The sequence below is a fragment of the Rhincodon typus genome, chromosome 6 (genome assembly GCF_021869965.1).
Source record: "Rhincodon typus isolate 14 chromosome 6, sRhiTyp1.1, whole genome shotgun sequence".
NCBI classification, from domain to species: Eukaryota; Metazoa; Chordata; class Chondrichthyes; order Orectolobiformes; family Rhincodontidae; genus Rhincodon; species Rhincodon typus.
In genome coordinates, this window is record NC_063337.1 from 102278460 (window position 1) to 102291798 (window position 13339).

Consider the following 13339-nt stretch of genomic DNA (forward strand, 5'->3'; position numbering starts at 1 on the left):
TAACCTCATCCCGCCCCCTTGACCTGTCCATCCTCCCTGGACTGACCTATCCCCTCCCTAACTCCCCACCTACACTCACCTTTACTGGCTCCATCCCCGCCTCTTCGACCTGTTTGTTTCCTCTCCACCTATCCTCTCCACTACCCATCTTCTACCTGCCTCCCACTCTCTCCCTATTTATTTCAGAATCCCCTTCCCCTCCCCCTTTTCTGATGAAGGGTCTAGGCCCGAAATGTCAGCCTTTCTGCTCCTATGATGCTGCTTGGCCTGCTGTGTTCATCCAGCCCTGCACCTTGTTGTCTCGGATTCTCTAGCATCTGCAGTTCCTACTATCTCTGCTCCAAAAGCTTGTGATTTCAAATAAACCTGTTGGGCTATAACCTGCTGTGATGTGACTTATGACTTTGTCTATCCCAATCCAACACCGGCACCTCCACATCCTTTTTGCATTTGCATAGTCACGCTTCCAAACACGGAGTAAGATATACAATAAGCTTTTAGGAAGTAACGTACTCTCTCTTTTTGGGAGTGGATGATATTTTTTGTCATCCAAACACAATTTGATGAAGAATCACATTCTTCCTGAGGATATACACATTTTTGACCTCACTATTGGAATAAAGGAACTGGGAGTTCCCTTGAACCTGGGTTTTAAGGAGTTTTTAATGAACACAAATATTCTTTGTTAAAGTATTGCAGAAGCCTTTGTTTCAGTGCGAGTGCATTCAGGTTGTATCTGTGCTCTTGTGGAAGTAAGACAGCATGTGGCATTGCTTAGAAAAGAATAAATTTTGTATGCAATGATTTCTGGCAACTTTGGTACCAAATTGGTAGTCAGCGGTGTGAAAGTAATGGCCGTTCGCAGAATGACAAGTCAATGGTATTTCTTTTACCGAATGCAAACAGTTGATGTGACAGGTTGTTGGGACAATTTTCTAAATAAAACATTTGCAGGCCTGATAAAAGGTTATTGACCTGAAACTGCTTCTCTGTCACCCACCACAAATGTTGAGTTTTTCCAGTCTTTTCATTTCTAATGCATTTATATTGTCCCTTTCATCATCTCAAGATGTCTCAAATGTTTTACAGCCACTGAAGCACTTGCAAGTTTTAATCACCTCTGTAAAATTCACCTATTTGTGCATTGGAAGATCCCAGCTACAACAGCCAGATAATGACCAGAATATCTGTTCGTTGACATCAACTGGAGTGTTCATAGCATCTGTTAAATTCAGTTGAGATGGAATCCTGGTTTAGCACCTTGTCCAAAACACAGCAATTCCAATATTACAACATTCTTCGATGCAGCAATTTGAATACATAACCTGAGCTGACACTCCAGTCTAGTATTTAAAAATGTAAGCCTAGACTTTACACTCAAATCTCTGGAGTGGGAAGTTAATGGTTTCCCTTCTAACATAGAGACATGTGCCACAGATAAAACAACTTCATTAAAATCTCTTGTTTCAAACCATAAACAAGAGAAGCTGAAGTGCACCTGTCCTCCCTCCTGACATGATGTATGTCCATAAATATTGTTGTCTATTTTTCTGACCATTCTTTAAAAGGGAACATTAGCCAAGATTTTATTGCTTACTTTAAGATATCTCTCCTCTTTGACATTTTATCGCTGTGTACTATAAAATAGGTGTTGATTTCATACAAGAGATGAGATGTTAATTAGTCATCAAATTTGAATATTAGAGTGTGATTACAGTACAATATAACATTTATATGGAGGAGCATATTTATTCCTACTGCATAATTAAAAATGACTTTTTAGGTCAGTCTTACAAACAAGAAAGCAACTTTCTTTAATACCTAATATGATATATAATGAGAGGGAACTATTCTGAAACTGGCATATATTTCTGACCTTGACTAAAGACTGAATAGGTGGTTGAGTCCCTGTTGGCTCTAAAGTAGGAACATTTCTTATCTTAACAGCTGGCTTCATAGATACAGCCATTTCACATTGATGATGTTCACGTGGTGACTGGAATTACAGCACAGCATTTCATGTATGCACTCTACACTGTAACCATTTAACTTTGTAATAGATGGTGGGAAGGAGGGAAGGTAGCTGGGTTTTCTATTGTGGAGACAGCAGGACCATAAACGTGAGGACAATTGACCTCTTACTGTAGCTGGAGAATTGGCAGGATTGTATTAATTCGTTCAACTTGCCAGCCCAGTAAGAACAATTTTTGTTGGAACGTTTTTTAGGCAGCTTGTACATTCCCATAGCTTTTTCAGGATGGATTTAAACTTGAAACCATACAACTCATTTGTAATTTTCTTCCCTGCAGCTTGGTGGCTCTTGTATTTTCCCTGCTGTCATTGTGGAGCAAGTGCCCAATGCAAACCTGCTGCAAGACTATTCTGGTCTTGCTTGTGATGAGGAAACTAATGAGATGATTAATGACAACTCACTGGATGTCGTTGAAGAGCAGGTTATTGGAACAGACATCACACTTTCAGGTTGGTTTGTTCTCCTTTTGTGCTCATACTGGCTGATACCATTGCAATCAACACATGAGGTTCTGCGCCAACAGCAAGAAAGGTAACAAAAATAAGGGGTCCAAAAGACAACCTTGGAATACAAGGAAAATACACCAATGAAAAACATGACAGGATAAAATAAACGGGCCCCTTTTTCTTAGCAAGAATGAAGAGAGGCAATATAAACTAAAGAGTACAATTTTGAAAGAGGATGGAATTAAAGAGACCAATGGGTTGCATGCACAGAACTTTGAAAGTTACATTCAACGTAACTTTCTGAGGAGTTCTGAGGAAGGGCCACCGGACCCAAAATGATAACTCTGATTTTTTCTTCACAGATGCTGCCAGATCTGCTGAGCTTTTCCAGCGACTTGTGTTTTTGCTCCTGATTTACAGCATCCACAGTTTTTTGGGTTTTATTTTGAAAATTACATTGTCGGTTCCACGTTGACTTTATTTAATAGTATGCAGATGGTGGGCATTAACTGGTGATTTACTTGAGCCCCAACAGATAGGTAGATTGATACAGGCTGAAACGATGGTGATTAGATACAGAGATTAGAATTAGAATTAGTTTTATTGGCACCTGCACTCGAATGAATGCAGTGAGAAGTTTGCAATGTCGCCACTTATGGCACCATCTTAGGTACGAGACACTTAGGTACGGATCTGTAAGTATTTGATACAAAATTGAAAGAATAATAAATTAAAGCCCAGCATAAGAATAAAAAGGAAAGAAAACTGCTTGAATTACCCCGATCCAAGGCAGCACCTAGACTCCAGACCACACTGGGCCAAATCTCCAGACCACACCGGGCTTTAAAACTCGAGGCCTTGCCTCCCTGTGACTGTCTCTGGTCTGGGACTCTCCTCCCCATGACGGTATCTGGTCTGGGACTCTCCTGCCCTCAGCGGTCTCTGGCTTGGGACTCACCTCCCTGCGACAGTCTCTGGTCTGGGACTCTCCTCCCCGCAACAGATTCCAGTCTGGGACTCTCCTCCCCGCAGCAGTCTCCGGTCTGGGACTCACCTTCCCGTGATGGTCTCCGGTCTGGGACTCACCTCCCCGCGACGGTCTCCGGTCTGGGACTCTCCTCCCTGCAGCAGTCTCTGGTCTGGACTCTCCTCCCTGTGACAGTCTCTGGTCTGGGACTATCCTCCCCACGGTGGCCATCCCCGAGCCGGCCTCCAGTCCAGATTCATCTCCAGGACTCATCTCCCATGCCGCCGTGTTCTAGGCCTGCAATAGCCTCCAGTTCTGGATTCACCTCCTCAATTTGCGTCTGAGTAAGTATAAAATCAGAGGTTTGAAAAGAAAAGGGAAAAAGAACAGACAAGAGCAGAGGAACTCCGGCTGGAATGGCCTTCTCTGCCGCCATCTTGGACCGGAATCCACGACTAGTATTATGTAGTTGTGTAAATAAACATAAAACTGTGAGAGTGTTGATTCCAGTTATATCCTTCACGAGTTGGCTTTCAGGAACAAAACATTTCTGACAAGTTCATAAACTTCTTGAAGAAATATACAGAAGTCAGGGCTTTACCAATTGAGGCATGCAGTGAAAAATATAGATTAAATTAAAAATTTATAAATCAAACTGAAGAATTGTGATCATTTCTGGCATCACATACGGGAAATGATATCAAGATCTTCGACAAAATATGCAGCTTATTGATAAGAATGGAACCAGGAATGAAGGATCTCTATTACTTGCAGGGGCTAGACAAGAGAGAACTGTTCTCATCAAAAAGAAAAAAAACTCAAGAGTGATTTGATGGAGATATTTTAATTTATAAAGAAACTTGGTAACTTTAATAATGAGAATGGGTCACCTTACTTTTGAAAGGATGTGATTGCACCGGAGATGGTGCAGAGGAGATTCACCAGGACGTTGCCTAGAATGAGAAGTCTTGGTTATGAGGAGAGACTGGGTTTATTTACCGTGGAGCAGAAGAAGCTGAGGAGGGATCTAATTGAAATATTCAAAATTATCAGAGGTATAGACAGTGCAGATTGTGAGAATCTCTTCCCCATGGCAGACATGTGTAAGACCAGTGGGGATAAACTTTATGGTTAGGAGCAGGTGGCTTAGAAGAGATATGAGAGAATATTTTCACCCAGAAGGTTGTCGATATGTGGAACGTGAAGGTGGAACATGAGAAGGTGGTAGAGGTGATACCCTTGCAACATATAAGAAACATCTGGATGAACACTTAAAGTGCCAGGGCATAGTAAGCTATGGACCAAGTGCAGGTAAAATGGAATTAGTATAGTTTGGAATTTATTGGCCAGCATAAACATGGCAGACCGGAGGGCCTATTTCAATGCTGTATGACTCTATGACAGTTCTGAAATTGAGTTTCCAGGCTGAAAAAGGAAAAAAAAACAGAAGAAAACACTAAGACCATCTTGGATAGAGTCTGAAAACATGTCATGTTGCTTTAAAGGACAACATATGGTTTATCTGTTAACTTTTTGTTTTGATTGTGTGAAAGAAATGGTATATTGTGTTTGTTTCATGATTTAAAGCATATGGTCAGTGTTTTTAATCTTTCTGTTACAGTAAAAGCCTTAAGGCATGATACCTTGTGACACCCTTTCACCTGTCAGATGGAATTTTGGATTTTTCTTTCAGGTTTCAGCCTTTATAGAGATTGTTATAAATGTTGAAGGGGTGCATGAGCTCACCAATCTGATCAAAAGGGTCATAGAAGTAAGACTCTGGGGATTCTGTTCCATAAGGACTATCATGACCAATGAGAGACCATTCATTAGATGTGCATCTTATTGGTGGTAGCCATTACTTGGGACTTTGGATGGAATGATTTGCTGATTTAATACAACTTGAGTTGGAATGGTTCCATGGAAAACAAGAAATGCAACAAAATTAAAACCAATTTGGAAAAATCTAGAGATTACAGGTAATATTACATTCATACAGAATAGAGTGAATGCTTGTAACTATGTCAAATGTACCTTATTACATCAGCTATTTAAAATGAAATGTATCTTTTTTTATCTGAAATATTCTTCACCTGTTCATTAATATTTGAAAAATGTTGACTTGAGTTTGTTTGTTGCAGTAAAAGTTTTAATAAATGAAATCTTGTCCAGCGGCATTCTTTCCATTGGTATAGTGGGGATTCCTTTCCTTTTTATAGGTGTCTGCATGGAGCATAACACTGTAGATTATGAAATCTAGCTCTGAGAATTGGCTGCTGTGCTTTCAATGTTGCATTGACTATACTTAGCAATGTACTTTATTAATAGGCTGGCCAACTCTCTGGACTGACAAAAAAAGTGCCCAAAAGTTATTCCTTTATACGAGGCAGGAACATTAGCAGGATCAGCAGAGACAGCCATATGAGCAGTGCCACCAAGAGTGACCACATTCTTTGCTGGCTTTACTGTGAATGCATTGCAGTTTTCTTCACATTGTGCTATAAGCAGCTTCTTCAAACGCAATACAGTTTGGGGTATTGTGGGGGGAGTGTGACATATCGTGGTGAGGAGGAGATGCTGATTTTTCTTTGCAGAGGCAGGAACATGAGCTGAGTTAGTTTTCCAGTGAGCATCTTTCTGAAAAACAAAGTAAAATTATAATTTTCAAGTGGGTAAACACTTAATTGGTATTGAGACAGGTTCTCTTTCTAATTCAGGCCAGTGGGTAGTTTCCAGTCAAAGCTGGAAGATCAAACAGAGATTGCCCAGTTTCAGAAGAGCATCCAAGGACTGTACAAGCTTGAGTGTGTCAATCTTTTTCAGACTTGACTTCAAAATTTTGGAAAAACACATTGCAGCTGGTGTAGCAATTGTAATGACGTCAGCCAGGTGGACCTCATAGAATGAGTTCCCTGACTGGGGCTGTTATCCTGGTCCAATCAGGGAGCCCTGGCTGACAGATATAAACAGGAGTGCCAGTCTGAGAGTTGGCTCTGAGGGAACTGGATCAGCGTCAAGGACTCTCCACATGTAAATAAAGGGTGACTTGGTGACAAGATACCAGTCTCTGTGGATTTATTTCAGTGGCGACGATGGAAAAGTACGCTCCTGAAGATATTCACTCGCAATAGTCATCTTTGAGTTGGGATAAGCATTGCTGGCATCATGCCGTTACTTGAGAAGCTTGACTCATTTGATCCTGCTGATGAAGACTGGGCCCAGTATGTGGAAGGAATGTGTTGTTTTTTCCAGGCAAATGACATTGGGGCAGATGAAAAGCAATGAGTAATTGTTCTGATAGCTTGTGGACCTGCAGCTTTTTCAGCTGTTAGGAGCCTAAAGTTCCCCTGAGGTACCAAAAACTAAAAGCATTCAAGCATTGACAGATTTAGTTAAGGAATATTATGACCCTGAGCCTCCACTAAATCTGAGATGCTATTGGGTTATAATTGTCAATTCGAGAACCAGCAGAATCCGTATCAGGTTTTTTGACGAGGTTAAGACACCTGGCAGTGGCATGTGACTTTGGGTTAACCCTTAATGAGACGCTGAGAGACCATTCGGTATGTGGGGTTAATGATGTAATCATGCAAAATCACCTCCTAGCTGAAGTCCAATTGGACTTCCAACAGTCACTACAACTGGTTTAATCATCGGAAAATGTGGCTTGTAGAGCATACGAGTTGCAGGTATTCTGATGGAATTGGCCATCCTCACCAGGCTGACAAAGCTTAGGGAACACTATTTGAGTGAAGGCAACTGCATAGTCTTATGCTGGCCATATCCTGAACGGAGGGACACTAGGTCAGCCCTTATAAAACTCCAAACAAAGCCAAGCCCCGACCAAACGGTTCAGGATCTGGGCCAGCAAGCCATTCTCATTGCTGCTGGTATGTAGACTCAAGACAGCAAAACAGTCTCACTGGACCTAAATTGTGTAAGAGAACTCGTAGGCTCAAACCCAGGAGTGTGCACAAGCTGGAAAGTCCACCTACATCTGGTTTGGAACAGTTAAATTGCTTAGCAACATTCAAATCAGAACCAATCAAAATAAATGTCTGGTTAAATGTTCATCCTGTTCTAATGGAGGTTGATACTGGCATGGCCGTTTCCATGATCTCAGAAACAGTGTTTAACAAAATTCGCTCTGGATTCCAACCCTTAAGTTTGCACTGGCTAGACTGAGAACCTACATCGAGGAACCCTTACAGATTAAGGGTACAACTTCAGTTCCTGTCGCTTATGGGAAACAGCTGGTTCAGTTACCACCAATAGTAGTAACAGGCTCAAGCCCAAGCTTGATTGGGTGAAATTGGTTGAGAAAGATTCACCTAGATTGCCTTGACATTATTTTGATTGGAAAATGGCTGCCTGAGTAAAGACATAATTAAATACCTGGAGGTTTTTCAGCACGGCCTAGCGACTATCAAAAGAGCCAAACTCACCTTGGCTGCTGACCAGGAAGCAATTTCATGATTCTGCAAGGCCTGCCCAGTGCCATTTGTCTTACAGGCAAAAGTAGACACAGAAATCAGGAGGCTGAAAAGTGAAGGAAACATCAAACCAGTCCAGCTTGCACCACAGGCAGCATCGATCTTACAGATTGTGAAGCCCGGTGGGTTGGTTCACCTTTGTGGGGATTTTAAACAAATGATAAACCATTGTTTGCAGTTGGATAAATCCCTCACATAGAGGATTTATACACAGAGCTGTCAGAGGGGCTGACCTTCACTAAGCTGGACATGAGCCAAACGTTCTTGCAATCGCGGTTAGATGAGGATTGCCAGAAGTATGCTACAATTAATACCCACAAGACTGCCATTTTGGGTATCATCATTAGGGTGCAGTTTTTCAGTGGACAGTGGAGAATATTTTACAACGTCTACTCCAGGTCACCATTTATGTAGATGACATGCTAATGACAGGGAAGACCAATTAGGGGCACTTAGAAAACTTGGGCATTGTCCTTAGACATTTCTCCTAGGGGGGCATACTCCTTAGAAGGAAAAAATGTGTGTTCCCAGCACCCCAAGTGACCAACTTGGGCTACAGAGTTGACAAGACTGAGTTACACCCATTGGAAGATAAATTGTCCCAGCTCCAATGTCTGTGCTGGAGCTTAGGTCTTTCCTTGGGCTGGTGAACTATTACAGAAAGTTCATACATAACCTGGCCTCCATCCTGGCACCTTTGCATCCTGGCCGCAAGGATGCATACTCAGCCTCCTACTGTACTCCCTGTACATACATAGCTGTGTCGCCAGATTTCATCTGAACTCTATAAGTTTGCTGATGATACCACTGTTGTAGGCGTCAAACAACGATGACTCAGAATACAGGAAGGAGATAGAGGGCTTGGTGTTGTGGTGCAATGATAACAACATCTCTCTCAATGTTGTCAGAACAAAAAGAAGTGATTATTGACTAGAGGAAGAAAGGGGGAGGACATGCCCCGATTATCATCAACAGAGCTGAAGTGGACAGGGTCAAGAGCATCACATTTCTAGGAGTGACGGTGACCAACAATCTGGACCGCCCACATAAATGCAACAGTGAAGAAGGCACAACAACACCTCTTCTTCCTCAGGAGGCTTAGGAAATTTGGTATGTCAGGTTGGAAGAGAGTATTACTGGCTAGGAGGGATCTTTGATGATTTTGGCAGCCTATTATACCTGGAGCATTTTGGAAGAAATTCATTCTCCTCTTCAGGCAACAAAGGTGTGTTCCCAGCACCTCCGCCATGTCCATCTCAGATTCCGAGGTTTTTTCAACACTTGATGGACAGAACCCACAGGTTCCAGAACAGATGGAAAGGCAGTTGAGGAGCCCAGCAGGTTTTGCTCCCGCACTGCTCGCGAGTTTGCAGCTTTCATATGGTCCACGTGTTCATTCAGGACCATTGCACCTACCTGAACTTTATATGTCACTGGACCTGACCTCATATCAACCATGCCTGTTACCAATACAGGGCTTTTCCTATGGTTCCCACACCACACTCTGTTCCCTGAAGTAAATTGTCTCTCTCATTTAGCAGAGTCTTGTGTCCTGATGCCGTTTCACCTTCCCCCCAACTACCCAGGTCCAGGAAGATCAGATCTAACCTGGTATGGTGTCTTCTCCCCGTTAGCAGGAGTTATCCATATAGTTGCATGAAGGGTGGTCCTGTAATCAAATAGAAACTGGGACAGTTTGGTATCTAGAAAAGCTGTAGGCTGTTTCTTTAAACCTGCCTTCAAAGTTTGGACTGCTGTTTTTTGCCAGACCATTGGATGAGGGATGTGTGGAGCTGTCCTTGGAGATCCGAAGAAGAGTCTAAGACTTCAAACATTAGCTTGCGCTCTCTCCATGGATGCTGTCTAACCTGCTGTGATCTCCAGCATTTGTTGTTTTTGGTACCGATTCCAATATATGCAGTAATTTGCTCCTAGACGGACCTGTCCTTATGTGGTGAATACCATTTGACCTTAGGAAATACTCAAATTCCCCGCTGGTAAACGATCGTCCATTATCTGTGACCAACACTTTCAGGAGCAAAGGATGCAATAGTTTATCTATCATTGTTGTTACCATTTATCATTGTAGAGTGGGCGTCTACAATGACTAAGGACTTTGGGCCCATGAAGGGACCTGCATAGTTGACGTGAAACCAAGTCCAGGGTTTACCAGCCATTCCCACGAATGTGGAGGAGCTGCTGGAGGTAATTTCTGTCCTTGTTGGCACTCAGGGCTCTGTCTCGCTATTGTGGCTTTGTCTGCATCCAACCCTGACCACCAGACATAACTTTTTGCCAACATCTTCATTTTAGAAATCCCTGAACGCCCCTGGTGGAGTTCAGCCAATATCTGGCGGTGAGCTTTGGTCAGTCAGCAGTCAAATAACAGCAGGGAAAAGCTGTTCTTGAACCAGTTGGTGCATGTGTTCAAGCTTCTGTATCTTCTGCCTGACAGAAGAGGTTGGAAGAGAGTATTACTGGGCTAGGAGGGGTCTTTGATGATTTTGGCAGCCTATTATGCTCCAGGCATAATAGGCGAGTTGCTGTGCATTACATACCGCCTGTATCAGAGGCAGAGTTGGAGGAACCTAACCTGGTGCTAAAATGCCCCAGGAAGAGTTATAAAGAAAGAACCAGCCTATTTCCTCAGACTCGAGGTGGTGTGGGACATAATGATTGTAACAAGATCAGTCAGGTTGACCTCTTAGAATATGAGTTCCCCAATTGGAGTAGGTTAACAGCCCCAATCAGGGAGCCCTAGCTGATAGAAATAAATAGGAGTGTCAGTGGTTCTGTCCACTCTGAGAGCCGGCTCTGAGGAAGCTGGATCAGTGTCAAGGACGTTCCACATGTAAATAAAGGGTGACTTGATGACTCTGTGCAGCTAGACCAATGATTTGGAGGAGGTGGTGGGAGTCCATGTACAGGGTAGTCTGTTAAGGTAAGCCTGGTTGGTATGCTGCCAACTTGCCCAGCTGCTAGGTGCTTGTCTGTAGCCAGTTAATCTGGTCCCCTGGTACATTAGGAAACAGAAAAACTCCAGGCAAGCTCCTAAACTCGCTTTTAATAAGGTTATAACAATAATTGCCTGTTGTCCCATTGGGGTTGAGGGCAGGGGACATGATGGTGTCGGCTTCCTAAGCTTTGAACTGACCATCTCTGAACCGCTCAGAGCTGAGAATAACCAGGATGCATTTATTGAATTGAATTGTCAGCGTTCCATTACTTACTCTTTTCATTCTATTGTATTAGAGATTTGTCAGATATTATTCTGTTGATACTGCAACGAGAGACTGTGGGGTATCAGTGATAACCAGAGAGTATTAGCTGATACAATAGTCTAGCTTTTTTTATAGCTGTGCTCCATCCCTAAGTATTTCCAATTAATTAAGCATCTTGATAATAAGTAGGATTTATGGCTGCTGCACTACAATGCCTCTCAGATGAGCGTATTAGTTAGCTATTTTCCCATTGTGCATTAAAGGATTCCAGACATTTGCAGCTATTGGACTGACTCAGAATCTTTTGTTGCAGGTAACATAATCTATATATTGAACTTTTAGTAGCCTGCAGCTGGACAGTAAAATGGCATTGAAAGCGAGGTAACCTGAGGTGCACAGTGAAGGCTCACGTGTATCTTTTTCAGATGGGTAATTGTAAAGAATTTCAAGAATAGTTCCTATTTTGAACCTCTACTCATTTGATATGCATCACTAAAAATGGGAGATTTGAATCATAATGCATTCTGGGTGATAACCCAGAAGTTAAAAGATGCTTTGAGTAAATTTGAACATACTGCATCAAGGGAAAGCTGTACAGTCCCAAAGAATTGTTTGATCTTGAACAATGAAAAGCCCAGCATCATTTTTTATCTGTACAACTACCCAATTATCATGGAGCACACATTTTCATGTTGTTTGGAAATGACCTATTTTTAAAAATAACAGCAACTTGCATTTATATATAGAACTTCTGATATAGTAAAATGTCTCAAGGTATTTTATGTGATAATAAGAAAAGCAAAGTTTGTCATCAAAGCAAAGGAGGAGATATTAAGACAAGTGATTAAATGTTTGATCAAAGATGTCTGTATTAATGAATGTCTTACAGGAGGAGAAATAGACCACAAGGTTTTAGCAATGTGTTTCCGCACTTAAGGCCTAGTGGACTGAAGGCTATCAATGGTGGACTGAGAGAAGCAAAAGATTCACAAGAGGCCAAAGTTAGAGAAACAGTGTTCTCAGAGGTTGTAAGGTGGCAACAGAACTAGGGAGTGATTTATACATGAGGATGACAATTTAAAAATCAAGCTATTGATTGACCAACAGCCAGTATAGACCAACAAGCAGGATGAGGGACAGGTGCAAGTTGGACGTAGTTTTGGAAGACTCAAATTTATGGAGGATGGCAGATGAGGTGAAAGAAGTGGGAATTGCACGAGAGGCCAGAGTTGCAAACGTATCTATTCCTTAAATGAACTGTCCTTTGAATGTCATAACATAGTTTAGATTTCTGGGTAATAGGGAAAGAACAGGGAAGTAGGATAATCAGAATCTAAATTGGAGAGATCTTTCAAAGAGCCAGCATAGCAACAACCGCCAACTGGTATCCTTCTGTGCTGTATGATTCCATGGTTCTATGTTGGTAGCCACTCAGAACTGAAAAGTAGGTTTAACTTTTCCATAAGTTAGTCATTAATACAACTTAATTCCTGCTTCTCACAATGTTGTCTCTTCTACGTTGGAGAACTGAAGCGTTGACTGGGTGACTGCTTTACAGAACACCAAAATTCTGTCTGCAAAAATGACTCTGAGCTTCGAGTTCCCTGCCACATCAATGTACCATCATGTTCCCTGGCCAACATTTCTGTCTCCAGGAACATGGCAAAGCTCAGCGCAAGCTGGAAGAACAGCACCTCAATGTCCGCTTGCGAACTCTGCAGCCGTTTGGACTTTGTATCGAGTTCAACAATTTTAGGGCCTGAGCACTTTCTCCCTTGTCCTCTTGTAGCTCAGGAATAGTGTCTCTCCTTTTGGGCCAGGAGGCCTGGCCCCAACCCCCACACACCAGGCCTTGGCATCACATGGGCTGTTACCACACACAACCCGTTGTCAGCCACTAACATTAACAGCTATTGATTCTCCCAGGCTGACCTTTACCCATTCCTTTTGTCTACCCAACTGTTACTTTTTGTCTCTCTGGACTTTATCTCCTTTTTTTTACTCCTCCATCCCACCGACCCCCAACTGTACCCCATCTTCTGCATAAATACCAACCTATTCCTAACTATGATCAGTTCTGAAGAAGGGTCACCGGTCCTGAAACATTAACTCTGCTTTCTGTCCACAGATGGTGCCAGACCCGCTGAGTTTTTCCAGAAATTTTTTTTTTTCTGGTTTCC

At 42.4% G+C, this 13339-nt stretch overlaps 1 protein-coding gene across 5 annotated transcripts in view; it reads left to right on the forward strand.

Annotated features, from left to right (window-relative positions):
- Nucleotides 1-13339, forward strand: part of LOC109924438 (ETS-related transcription factor Elf-1) — a 279416-nt gene that overhangs the window by 157894 nt on the left and 108183 nt on the right. For 3 of the 5 annotated variants that reach the window (XM_048598454.1, XM_048598456.1, XM_048598455.1), the window contains one exon: nt 2310-2481. The exons of 1 other annotated variant lie outside the window; for it this stretch is intronic. In XM_048598454.1, coding sequence (XP_048454411.1) covers nt 2310-2481 — 172 coding nt within the window. Of the gene's footprint in view, nt 1-2309; nt 2482-5138; nt 5425-13339 lie in introns of those variants that run through there. One more of the 5 variants, XM_048598457.1, reaches the window with a different exon arrangement.